At 39.3% G+C, this 13,900-nt stretch overlaps 1 protein-coding gene across 1 annotated transcript in view; it reads left to right on the top strand.

Moving 5' to 3' along the window:
- ATG7 (autophagy related 7) overlaps positions 1-13,900 on the top strand; it is a 78,441-nt gene that overhangs the window by 28,322 nt on the left and 36,219 nt on the right. Inside the window, exon 18 of the mRNA XM_041489983.1 lies at positions 2,418-2,540. Within this exon, the coding sequence (XP_041345917.1) occupies positions 2,418-2,540 (123 nt within the window). The remainder of the gene's footprint in view (positions 1-2,417; positions 2,541-13,900) is intronic.

Raw genomic sequence — 13,900 nt, forward strand, 5'->3', positions numbered from 1 at the left:
CCACACTGATGACAGCACAAAGGGCACTTGGATTTAAGGAGAGCTGCTCCAGGTGCTCCATCCCCAGCAGTTCTGGCCACTTTGGGTGCCAGGGTGAGCTCAGGAATTCCTGGCAGGGGCTGGGCAAGGTTTGCCCATCCTGAGATAAACCAGGGCACTCTGGATTTGTGCACTCACTGAGGGAGCAGCACCTGGAAATTCTCACTGCAGGCTCAAATCCCAGATTTAGGGAGCGAGGATGGAAGCAGAGTTTGCTGAATAACAAACCCAGCCAGCTTTAAGGGCTGTTTGATGGATGAGCTGTGTATAGGAAGGTTGCACTCAATTCCCTGCTCTGCTCATAATATTTGCATAGCCCAAGGTGGTTTACATCTTTTAATAAGTTTTGCCCCTGGGAAGAGACCAGAAGATCTCAGTGTTGTCCCTGCGTTTCTCTGAGGTGCTGTAATAATTTCAAATAAGGCTGAGGTTTGCTGTGCAGGCTGGGGATGGTTTCAGTGGGCCATGAACTCTGATCTGTCCTGCAGCACCAAAAATCTGGGTTGTGGTTCTTCCAAAAACCTTGGGGGAAAACAAGCCAAAAAGCCCAAACCCCCTGCCAGGGTGAGGAATTCCCACAGGCAGGGCTGTGAACACACTCCAGGCTTAGAAATTGGTGTCTGTGCCAGGGACTGCTGCACTTGGGTTGTTTTAGTGGGATTTGGAAACCCAGAATTCTCATTGGGTGGGTAAATCCACGGTGTAATCCCACCATATTCAGTGGATAACACTGAGAGGGCACATCTCCAAAAAAAATGCTGAAGTTGTTCAGTTCTCTGTATTGCATTGTGAATGTTCGTGTTATTTCATTTATCTCAGGATTAAAAAATCAAAAAAAAAATACAAAGAAATGCTCCCAATATTGTTTTTAAATCCTTTTTTCTTTTTTAATTCATGGTTATACTTATTAGTCGTTGCACACACACACCAAACCCCTATGGCAAATGAAACCTTTAAAGTATGAAGAACAATTTCTGTAGATTCAGGAAAAGAATGTAAAGTGCTGATTTTGTTTATTTTAGAATAAATGGGGTCAGGAAGGTGTCAAATGTTTGATAATCACCTTTTATATCTGTCTTCCTTTTCAACTTGTGTTTCAGTTGTTTCTGTTTGTGTTTTTTGATCCCTAATTATGCATTAGGTAGTTTTGCATGAAGAGCTGAGTGAGGATCCCGGTCTATTTTTATCAGTAGATTTAGAATCCTGTCAGCTAAATATAAATATGGTTTTTAACGAGCCTGAATTCCAGTGTAAGAGCTCACAGGATGTATTTTGCTGAAGAATGTTGCTGGGCTGGCCAAGTTCCCACAGTTTTATCAATGAATTGGGTGTTTGAGACCATTAGGAATTGTTAAACTAGGGAGGAGTGAGGTTGTTGTGAGACTAAAGTTTGATTTGATGAATTCTGATGGGAGTATTTCCATTCTTGTGATCTTCTGGATCCTGGTGATCCTTTCCCTGTCACACGTCCTGCTCCTTTCTATTTAAATGTCTGTGGCTTTGAGGTCCCTGCATAAATCCTGCTCTGCTCCTTGAAGTTCTGCAGGAAAAGCTGTTTGGAATTCATCAAGATCAGCTGCTTCATCTGAGAGCAGGGGATGAAATGATCAGAACTTGGAACAAAAATAAGGAAACAATGGATCCTGGGATTGCTCAGGCATGAGCTCCTTCCATTTTCTGCCTGCCTGCTGTCCCAAAATGTGTAGGATTGGGGTCATGTTTGATATTTATCTTCTCTTCCTTCAATCTGCATCTCCCTGCCTTGAAATCAGCCTGGCAACTCCTTCCCTAAGGCTGCAATAAACTTCTTCGTGGTCAGGGCTTGAGAGGAATATGAACTAAAATCTCACAGTTCTTGGAGGAGCTTGTAAAATTGCCCAAATAAAAACTTAACTGGGAAAATTAAAGCAGAAAAACAGAGAAAGATACAAGAGCCTCAGAAGCAGGGATCTCTGGAGGCTGGGGGGTGTTGGGCTTGGACACCTACTGGGGGAATTTTTCAGGCTGTCCCAGCATGGTTCTTTCCCTGCACTGCCACTGGAACAGGCTTTGCTGTGTTTTGTGGCACTCAAATGCTCCTTTCATGGCTCTGCAGCCAAGTTTTCCTTCTTGCATTATCATCTGTCATAAAAAGTGTATTCAAAGCAGGAAACCTCAAACCCCACTTCTCTTCCCTCTTGCTTCCACCTTTCCTCACTGTAGAGATTGAGCTGGGGAAAATGATTGTTCTGTTCTCTGTCATTTTTACCTGTTTGCAGTGTCCAGTCATTTTCTGAGTGCTCAGAAAGATTCTGCTTTTATTTTGCCAGCCAAATATGAGGATGAATCAGATTATGGGTATTACATTTGAAACACTTCTCTGTTTGTTTATTTGGCAGGTCCTTGAGCAGTATGAACGAGAAGGGTTTAATTTCCTAGCCAAAGTTTTTAATTCTTCACATTCCTTCTTGGAAGACTTGACAGGTCTGACTTTATTACACCAGGAGACACAGGCTGCTGAGGTAAGCAAATAAAACGTGGATGTTAATTAATCATGTGGCCAAATGATAGAATTAAGCAGTGGCATTTTATTTACAGAGTGATTGACACAATGATTTAGACATTCTCTTAAATTAATTGTAATTTTCTGTATCTGAGTCTTTCAATATTACTTTTAAAGGAAGCAGGTGACTTGGTTATGTGGTGTGAGGAAATCAATTGCAATTTTAGATCAATTAAAATGTAATTATGCTGCTTGATAGATTATAATATGGGGGGAAAATGCTGTTTATCTGCCCAGTGACAAAAATTGAATTTGGACAGAAACTTGGCTGTGTTTGATCTCATGGACAGCAGCACTGGTAATAACTCAATATTGAGTTGTGTTCCATAAAAAATCAAACAGGTATCTCCTAATATTATATTTAACAAGGATTTGTAGTCCTTCCTCCTTCTGCCAATATCTCTACCCTTGTGCATCATCATTTAATTTTGGCACAGCTGGATCCCAGGGCTGCTTCTGAAGCAGTGATTATTCAGTCCCTGCAGCCTGTGCAAGTGCTGGAGCTGTTTTTTCAGCTGGAAAGGGCTCCACAGTGTTTCTTAATAAAGCTTGGGGTGGATAATGATGACTTGGCTCTCTGCTCTCTGTTTCATGTTTTAAACTTTGAAAAATAATTGTAGCAGATGCTGGAAACCTGAACTGTAAAATACCTAATGCGTTCTGAAATCAGCATGGTCATACCTTGAAGAAATTTAAATATATATATGAGAGGGATCCCAGAAGGGAAAACAAGCACCCTTTAACACATGCCACTCATTAACAGCAGGAATAATTAAAGTCTGATTGCCAGGCCTGACTTTCTGTGTCTAGGTTGCTAATGTAAAACATAAAAACAATTAAAATTAGTAATGTATTATTAGCAGGTATTAATCCATAAATCCCTTTTGCAGCTTCACAATAGGTGTTTGTTAATGAGGTTTTAGATACTCTACAAAATGCAGAGTCTGGTGGCAGTTTGCTGCAACTTACTGAAGTTCAAAGTCTTGCTTGAAACCCAGAATTTGTGTCCTCTCAAAAATGCTGGGGTACTTCAGTGAGGTTTATGCAGTGAAATCACTGCTCAGAGGTGGAAAATCTGACATAACAAGTATTTGCAGAGCTCACATTTTCAGATTAGGGTAACTGTCATAAAACCAGGGAGCTTGCTTGATTCTTCCCTCTGGGACTGCTGCATTTTTGGGAAAATCCATCTCTTTCAGCAGTTAACCAGTTGAACAGTCTTGGTGAATCAGTGCTCCTGAATGGCAAGGGCTGACAGGAAGATTATTTATGGAGATCCTGGAGCACCCCTGCTTGCTTTGGATGAAAAACCAGCTCTCTGTTACACTTTGCCACTGAAAACCATTACATTTTGGCTCTGAAAAACAAAGAGGTTGCTTTGTGCTCCTCCACAAGTCTCTCAGTTCATCATCTGGGGCAATTCTTAAATTTTTTAGGTGCACAGAGAGTGCTTTTAATATATTTTCTGCAGAATTACTCTCCTTTAATATCTTTTCTGCAGAATTACTCTCCTGTCCTGAGCTCCTTTTCTCTTGTATTTCAAGCTCCTTTTTCTCACGCTGCAGCTGGGGACTGTGAGCTCTGTAAAATGATTTTTTTTGGGGTTTCTGGCTGCTTTGGAGCTGCTCTTGGCAGAATGTGTTCCCTAAAATGGAGCCATTGGATTTGCTAAGGTTGGTGCTCCTTTGATTTGAGATATTCTCATTACACCCTAAAGCCTGCAGCAAAAGCACTGAGAGGTTTCACCAGGTGGGGATGGCCTGGTTTGGGATGGGAATGTTTCATTTTTCTGGTGAGAAATTATCTGCTTTTCACCACTCAAACTCTTCAGATGGATTTTGTGGATTACTGGTGCATTTGAAGGCCATAAAATGGCTTCTGGTAACTGCAGATTTTCCTTTCCTCCTGTCTAGTAAAATCTATCCAGAACTATAAAGAAAATAGACTTGTAAATTTAGATGTCATCCAACCTTCTATTTACCCAGTAACATCATAACTGGGTTGTAATTCCATCTATAAATCCCTGATATTTCACTAATAAACCTGCCTCTGACAGGGGAACTACTCAATCTTGTGCTTATTTTTAAAAGGTTCTCTGTTAAAATGTGCATTCACTCAAAGCATTTCATTGAACATTTTGCCAAGAGTGTTTTGTTGTGGTCAGAAAAAGTGTTGTGCTGCTCTTATGTTTCAAATTTTTAAAATACTTTTTATTTTTAGTTCACCTAAATGCTTAGCTGCTTTCGTGATGTGTGTGTAAAAGTGCTTTAATGGGAATTTTTTTCTAAGTTTTGAGTTTGCCTAAAAGAGAATATGCATAAGTTGTGTATGTTCTGTAGGAGTGTAGGAGTTAAATACAACATTTTTGGATATATAGCCTGAATTTCCATGAAATCTCCCCCTACATGATTAGCACAGAGTGTGTTTGCCCAGATTTAAGGAACACAATTTGCAGTACGATATGGGAGACCTTTCACTTAGTGAAAATCTTTTTTTACTTGCACTGTTTAATTCCTACTCCAGGGCTGTGCTATTGACCATAATATTTTAATGCATTTAAATATGTTCAAAGTTTTAATACATTTAAAACTTCAGGACTGCTGCATTTTTAATTAACTTAAACATTTAATGCATTTTTAAAAAAAAATGTTTAAAATTTTAATACATTTAAATTGGTTTAAAGTTGATACAAATTGCAGGTTTTTAGTCAACAGAACACCTATTTCTTACATGATAAATGTTCTCCATGCCTTCCTTAGCATGACAATTAATAAATAATAACACCAGCAAGCTTTCCTATCCTGTCTTGAACTGACAGTACATTTCAGGCATCTGCTCCTTGTACATCTGGCTTTAATTTTGGTTCTCTGGAGCATTTTGCTGGGTTTTTTTCCCCAGCTGGCTCTTTCTGTGCAGCTTGGGCAGCAGGCTGTGATGCCCCCGGCTGGGGGGAACGAGGGGAGCTGTGGGAAACTCCCCTGTCAGCACTGAGCCCTGCTTCCCTGGACCTGTTCACCTGGGGAGCTGCCTGAGCTGATGGAAGCTCTCCATTTCTGTTTTCCACATCACTCAGGCTCCTTTCTGCAGAGCTCAGCTTCTAAACTCGACCCTTGCTCGCCCTGCAGTGGGGTTTAATGGCTTAACACAGAGGCAGCCTGAGCATCCTGGGGCTGTTCATCAGGCTGCAGGCGTGGAACTGGGGGCAAAAAATAATTTTTTGGAATAATTTCCAAATCACAGCGTGGCTGGGCTGCCCAGGACTGTTCATATCAATGCATCCCTAAACCCAACTGCTTTGCTCCCCACGTGCTCCAGACTCACCCTGCAAAGGGTGAATCTGTGCAGATGTAAAGATGCTTTCCCTCTAAAATTTCTAATTCAAAGTTTTCTCATCCTGATTCACAACTTTGCTGATATGCTCCACTCACTTCTCTCTGCAATTCTCTGTAATTCTCATTTCTCTCTGGAATAAGACACAAGTGTAAATATACTTTTCTTTGCATTTCAATTCCTGAATTACTTGGATACCTTACGGCACTTCCTGCTTTTATCAGGATGAAAGAAGATTATAAAACACACACCAGAAATAAAATTTTCACTTGGTTTTCTGATTAAAAAACAAGAAGGGGTAGAAGTTGCAATCCAAGAGGGTCATAAAGAGCTTTAGAAAAAAAAATTAAATCTGTAGCAGAGTTCCTATATTTGAATATGAATTTAAAGGTCAGGTATGGTGCCAGCAGGTCATTATGTCTGTGTTATTTTACTTCAGTAATGTTATATTTCAAGTTTCTGTCTCTCACAAAAAGTGTGGTATCTGTAGTTTCTGTGACAAGTTCTTGCAGTCAATGAATGAGGCCTCTTTGACTTTTCCAAAATCCCTTTTCTGTGTCCCAAACAATCCTAATGAATGAAAAAAAAAAAGGATTCATGCTAGTAAAATACTCAGAGAAAATACAGACAACCCAATTTTATCATTTCTGCACTTATCTGAAGTTTCTTCCTGAACATTTTTCAGTATTTCTTGAGGAACAAGGCTTAGCTGCAGAATAAGCAGCTGGTATTAAAAAGGAACTTTGTGCTTTTCCTAATTTGGAAGAAAATTCAGAATTTTCAGTGTGCTTTTCTATTAAAAATATCCTGCTTGTTTCTGATTCTGCATTATATTATGCAGTATATTTGATGCTGAAACAATAACATATGAAGAGCCAAATAAAAACCCCAAGCAAAACAGAAAAAGCCAGCTACAACAATATTGTAACAGCAAATTCTGTAACTTGGCAGTTTTTCTCTGTCAGCCAAGTATTATTCAGAATGTAATTTTATTTGGTGTTATGAAAACTTCCTAAAGAAATCATTACTGATGGGTAGCCCAAAATTAATATTTGAGACTTTTCTGTGACTGTGAGCTTTTTTGTTTTCCTTCATGTTTTTAATCTGGTGCATTTCTGGAGAAATTAATTTTGACAGATTCAGGCCTGCCCTGGAATTTCTTTCTTAAGAGATTAAGAGATTAATTTGTTTTCTTTCAGGAGGTGGGTTGTTTTTTTTCTTTTTGAGTTTTCTCATGATGTCAATTAGTGTCATCATTTTTCTTCATTTATCAAGTAATGTTTCCTGGCTCTTTGAACAATGGTGATTTTTTTTTTTTCTGCTGATGCCTTCTGCTGCTTTTGGAAGGGTTTAGAAATACCTGTAAAGTGGTGCCTCTGTGTGCTACCAAAACATGAGCTCCTTGCCTTTCCCTGATACCTTCAATGATAATTTCAATTATCATTAATTATATTCAAATGATCTTCCTGGGACTGACGTCAGAGGGTGATGTGCTCAAATACTCCTGTTTCATGAGATATCTGAATCAATGTGTGTTTGTCCCTTCAGGCCAGGGAGGGGCTTGTGCAGACATTTATTTCTTTGGAGGGAAGGACAGTTGGTTAGTATCCAGTTATCATTTTTGTTTGAAATATCAAATATATGGGAAAAAAAACCCACTGAAAGAAATTGAATAATGACATTTGGGTTAGCAACAGGTTTTGTTGGTTTTTTTTTTTTATGGGTTTTTCATAGGGTTATTTTTTGATATCTCTTCACAAGGTCAGGCACTACTTTAATTAACATTAAGGGTTATTTTTTTTAACTGAATTGCTGTCTTAGTATCAAAACATTGATAGAGTTTAAATCTCCATGTAAAATGTCACAGTCAATCTCCTGTAACTATAAAATGGAAAGTGCCAATAGGAATAAATTTATTATCTCCTCACCTTTTATGTGAGGGGAAGAGGCTTTGCAAGAAAAAATCCTGGAGCAGCATTAAAGTGCACTCTGTTCTTCAGGAAGCTTCTGCAGACAATAACTGCTGGCTGCTTTTCCTCTTTGTGAGCAGTATTGATCCGTGGAGGTGATCAACATCAGCCCTTCTCTCCCAGGGGGGCTCTGGGCTTTTTGGGCTTTTCTCTTTTAATAAAAGGAGTTATTTTTCATAAGAATGCAGCTGCAGTCCAGTTGCAGAGGTGCTCTGCTCTTCTCCATGCCTCATTTCCATTGCCCTCGTTAGATCAGCACCTCAGCAAGGAGTACTGGAGCTGAGGAGGTAATGCTTTCATTTGTGCTGGGGGGGTAATTGATGTTAAATTGTACTTTATTGAAGACTTGAGAGTAATTTAAGCTAATAATGAACACAGCACACCAAAATTTTGAAGGGAACTGCTAGACTGAAACTGTAAAATTCTTTTGGGGAAGCTGGTCTCTTCTAGAGAGAGTTCCAAATTCTGTTGACTCTTCTTCCTTTGGAGAAAAATTCTCCAGTAAAGGAGAAGTAATGAAATTCAGGGATTAAATCTCTTCCATTCCAATATATTTTGTCACAAAGAAGAATGAATAGACTGTTCAAAATGCATTCTGTTATTCTCATGTGATGAATAAGAAATTACACAACACAGACAAACACACTGATGAACTTCTTTAATTCTAATTAAGACCATAAATTCTACAATGTGCATCTCAGTCCAAGAGTATATGAGTGCTTATTCAAATAAAATAAAATTTTTTAAAATAGGAAAGTTTGCTGCTGGCCAAATCAGTGCCAGATTTCAATAAACACCAATTGTTTCAGCCTTGCCCAGAGGTGCTGTGAATGTCTTGGGGCACCCCCTCAAATGTTAATTAAGTTACTTCATTAGGGATCAATGTGCTCTGCTCATCCAGGAGCCTGTGAAATGTTGTCCACCAGAATATTTTCATTGTTAACCATGTTTGCATGCTCCTGACAATCCAGATTTCCTCTGGAAACATCTCCTGGACTTCTCTGAGGGCATTTCTGTCAGGGTGAGCCCATGCGGGCAATCATCACATCCCCCAAGTACCTTGGTGCTCTGTTATTGCCACCAGCTGATTCTCACCCCAAAACCCCTCTGCACAAGCAGCAGTGGCTTCTTCTCAGCTTTGGAACCAATTTTCCTGTAAATATGGGTGGAATATAGGAAATATATAGGAATATAGGAAATGGTAATAAATGAAGTCGACTGAAATGTGAAGAGCTGCTGGAAAATCCTGTGGCTTTAGCACAGACTCTCTTCAATGCCAGCAGTTGCTAAGTCACAGAGGAAATTAAGCACCACAAATTTTAAGAACAGAACATCAATTTTAAGACATGCTCCTATGTGGAAATCTCATATGGAAAACTGTTTGTGAGCAACTTCTCAGCTGAAATTTTCACCCTGGCTCAGGGTTCCTTCCTTTGTGAACCACGAAATAATTTTACCAGAGTGAGTGTTTAAAGATTTGCATCCATGTTGCTGCTGAGTTTTGGTTGACACTAATTTATAAAACAGGCAGATTTGAGAGCCTTTAAAATGAATATTAACCTAGCTCTTACTGGCCTGAGCTCTCCTTATGTTTGAATATTTTCCTGGTGTTTGCACTTTAATGAACATCTCTGCAAAGTGCTGGTGTTTCCTTTCCCTCGCTGCAGTTCAGGTTCTCCTGAAGTTTCCTTTTTCCAACACTTTTTTGGAACACATAAAAACCTGGTTCCCAGCTGAAATCTGCCATGCAGAATAGTTGTTTTTATGGAACTGGCTGGAGTCCTGGAGAAACCACCTGATATCTTCAGAGTGATAAAAATTAATGACCAATTCTGTAATTAAAACCCAGCTTTGATTCCAAGATGAGCCACTTTGTGTCTGAGAAGATAAGGATTGGTTCTATCTTATCTCTTCAGTGATAATTTCTCCTTAGCAGTGACTTCTCTTACTTGATTTAAGGTCAAATTAGCTGGAAAGTAAAATCTTGTAAATTGTAAATTAAAGTTGTGCCTGACCTCAGGAAGAGACATCAGAAAAGTCTGCATTGTTACACATGTAATAAAAAATTAGCCAAGAGAAAAGTGTCTCCCTTTTAAGCTTGGAGATCATAACATTAAAAAAAAAGAAGGAAGTTTTAGGATGAGTTTCTGTTTTCGTGGTCTCTCAACCTTTAAAAACCCCACTCTAGGTATTCAATAATGTGCTTTAAATGAGTGCTGAGTCACTGAATTTTGCAGTGTTGAGTCCGGGACACCAAAGCTTTTCCTGCATGCGATATTTCACGAAGCAAAAGCTGCTCGTGAGTTACTGAGTTTGTTATTTTCATATACAAGAAAACTTTTTGTTATCCTACGGGTGTGGTGATGCTTTTTAGTCATTTAATTGTTACACAGCAACCTTAAAAGAATTCCACTTTACTGGATAAATAGGAGTGGTTTTGGTAAATAAAAAAGGCGAATCTAACAACAGGACTTTTAAAAAGTTAGGCTGAGCTGCAAGCCCTGGTAGGAGGGAAATTCCTGGCTAAAATGTGATAGGATCAGCTCCCAGAGCTGATTTGAAGTCTCTGTGTAGCAGTTCTGCTGCCATCTCTGTGCAGGAGGATGTATGTGCAGATGTTGTCTGATTATTGTAAAATATGTGTAAAATATTGTAAAATGGCCATTTAATGGCACAGGACTCTCTAAGACAAGAGGGGAATTGGCTCTATCCCAGTAAAAACACAAAAGTAAATGGAATAAAATTGATCTAATTAGAATGACCTTAAAGCTGTGAGATTATGGAAACAAATTTGGAATAAAACTCTACATGTGCAAGTCCATCAGTACTTTGTCATCTGAAGGTTAGGGTTCTGTTGAAGCACTTGTTCTATACAAAATAATCTCCTGTAATTGTAAAGTACTGACTCAAGCCCACCAGGCAATGAATTTAATCCCCTGCAAGTCAAGTGTTAAATCCAATAGGTTTGTCAACAAATACAAAAAATCCATGGTTAGGAAATAGGTACGAACTGTGATTTAGGTGGAGATAAGTGCTTAGAGGCTTGTTTATTTTTTGGGAACTAAAGAAAGTCAGTCACAGAAATAGAGAAGGGAGGCACAAGTAAACCTGTAAAGAATTAAGCAACCACTTTGCAGCCTCTCAGGGGGATAGGGGTTAAGAGATACGGTTTTAAAAGTCTTTATGTTGTTGAAAAGTTTATTTGTCTAATGTCTACTGAGACAGCGTGCCAACAACAGCAAACCCAATGCAAGTTAGAAAGAGAAAACTCCTACTGGAAGAGAATATGAAGGCATAACAAAGCTGTTTAGAAATATTACAGTGCAGCAGCTGGTTTTGCTAATGCTTCTTGGTTATTTAAAAAAAAAAATCATCTAAGTCCTAATTTCCTTTGTCTTCTCACTCTGAGTAGCTGCAGTGTGTGAAGCTTGCTGGCCCATGACTCATTCTACCCACTCCTGCTATTTCTTTGAATAGCCCTTGTAAAAACATGCATTTTGTGTTAGTTGTCTTAGCTGGCAAAGGAGGAGGCTTTTTTTTCTCTCTGGGTGAGTGATTTATGTGTGCTAATCTCTGGATCTGCCTTTGCCACACATGGTGCCTATGAAAACACTGCTGGTGCTGTACCTGGGATTGCTGTGCTCACCTTTCTGCAAGAGTAACTCAGGCACTAAAACTCGTTTCATCTCTTCCTCCACAGGCAATAATCTCATATCTAAGAAATTCTGATACCTTGGGCTTCTTTGCAGGGACAGGCAGTCATGAAACTGAGGTTGGATTTTAATTCTTACAAGAATTAAAATGGTAATGGGCAAAGATGCAAATTCGAAATAGGATGTTATTTCCAGCTCCTAAAAGAAACTTCTTTGCATTTGATACTTCTGCTTTCTGGATTTAATCTATATTTTAGTATTTGGATCAAATTGTTGAATGTATTTAATATGCAATTTAATATGGTTTGCTTTGTAGATTATGCCTGCAGAATATGTTTGGATTGCTCAACAAAGTAAAATCTTGATTATAGCCAAACATGTTGATAAGGTTCAAGGAGCTGACTGTGACTTTTCTTTTTATACAGTGGAAATGAGATGGTTATGGGAGATTGGGAGAAAGGAAGTGATGCTGTTAAATATCATTTTAGTTAAGTTGAGGCATGAAGGTCACAAAGGTTTCTGCTAAGTGAGGTTCAATTCAAGCAAGGTTGGTCAGTGGTAACATCCCTTTATGTAATAGCTGCTGGAGGATGCTGCAGGAGTTTTCAGGACAATACAAGGAAAAAGGTCAGTGTGTTTGGAAAATTGCTAGGATTTAAGCTCACTTATGAAGTAAAAGAATGTTGCTTTCATTAAGTAATTTCTAAATTGAAGAATAAATGTTTTGATAGTGTCCTCTGCATTCGAAGGGAAATGCTATTCCCAGTTCTAGCACAACGTCTGCAATCCTTCCTTCTGGTGAGATTTTTTTTTTAATTCTTCTGTTGAAAAGCCAAGAAAAAGAGCTTATGGCAGAGAAAACTGCCTATAGAATAGACTGCCTGTTTGGGATTGTTATTTTAATGTGAAGGGATGAGGTAATAGAGCACAGCAATAATCAGCAAGCTGCAATCTTTGACTCCAGCATCAACAACTCCACAGGCCTGATCTTATTGGACTTTTTTTTAAATTTGGGAGGGGGGGGGAGGGGCTCTGATTAGCATATCTGTTTCAGGAAGAGTATCAAGAGTTCTCTAATTTCATATTTAAATCTGGGAACTGATTAATACTGGAGGCATGCAGAGAGCTATAACATGAAGGCTGTTGTTACTATAGTGAGATGCTATTACAGACATCACAAGACTTGTTATACAAGGAAACATGATTACTTTGGATTAAAGGAGTTGCCAAAGGCTTGAAGGATTTATTGGTGCTGCTGCTTGGAGTTATATATAACTTCATTATTTTGTTGAAAACATTGAGATCTAGAATTAACGAAGCACAGTAAATGCTGCTGAAATGAATCAGCAGGTTTGACAGCTTTGAACTGACACTGAGCCACTGATGAATTTTATTGGGAGCATTCTTTAGGCCTCCAGATCACTGGATAATGTACAGAAATGAACAAACCCAGCTTCTGCACGGAGAAATGAAGGTTAATGAGTGCAGTGAGGTGCACAGGGTTGATGTGATCAAGATCATATTTCTGAAATGACTTGTAATCCCTGAGCTTGTGGGGGAGGAGATGGCCTGAGCTGCTGGGGATGGGCTGGATCTCTGGGATCAGACATTCTGGGAGCACTGGGGATCTGCAGAGCTGGGAGCAAGGATGAGTGACAGCAGTAGGCATGTGGGTCTGAGCAAGGCAAGGGTATAGGTTTCTCTGGGTCTGGATTGAAGGCACTTGAGACAGTAGCTCATGTTGGCACTCAGGTGTTTATTATTTCTTATCAGTAAAACAGTCTCACTGCTCTGAGTTCTGCAGCTTTTCATTAGAAGGCACAAAATGGCCAACAATCTCTTGTTCCAAGGTCTTTTAAGACTAAACTATCCAATTAAGAACCGACACCTAGATTATTTTCCCTTTTAACCCAATAACTGATCCCAAAGAGCTGCAATGGGGACTTTTCTGCCCAATTACAAAATGCCACCCAAACCCATGGAGAAGAAGGAAGAAGAAGCATGAAGAAGAAACCCAGGACAACACCCTGTGCCCTCCATCCAGCTTCCATCTACAACATACTAAAAATCCCAAAACCTCAATTCCTCTAAGAGTGATACACCCACACTACTCTCTATAATCCATTTCATACTATTGTGGATTCCTGAAGTCTTGGAAACGTTCTCCATGACTGAGGGTAAAAGTCAGTGGTGCCCTGGGGGTCAGGGTACCCCAGAGCAGGCAGAGAAATATTCCCAGTGCCCTGGGCTTCCACACAAGAAGAAATGGGGAATCATGGCTTTAGAAACAAAGGAATTAAATTAGCTTTTTTTTCCTGCAAAACTTGGTCACAGGTGATGAAATTAGAGGGAAAATGCAGATTGAA

Source organism: Pyrgilauda ruficollis, unplaced genomic scaffold (assembly GCF_017590135.1).
Source record: "Pyrgilauda ruficollis isolate IOZ18807 unplaced genomic scaffold, ASM1759013v1 scaffold97, whole genome shotgun sequence".
Lineage (NCBI taxonomy): Eukaryota > Metazoa > Chordata > Aves > Passeriformes > Passeridae > Pyrgilauda > Pyrgilauda ruficollis.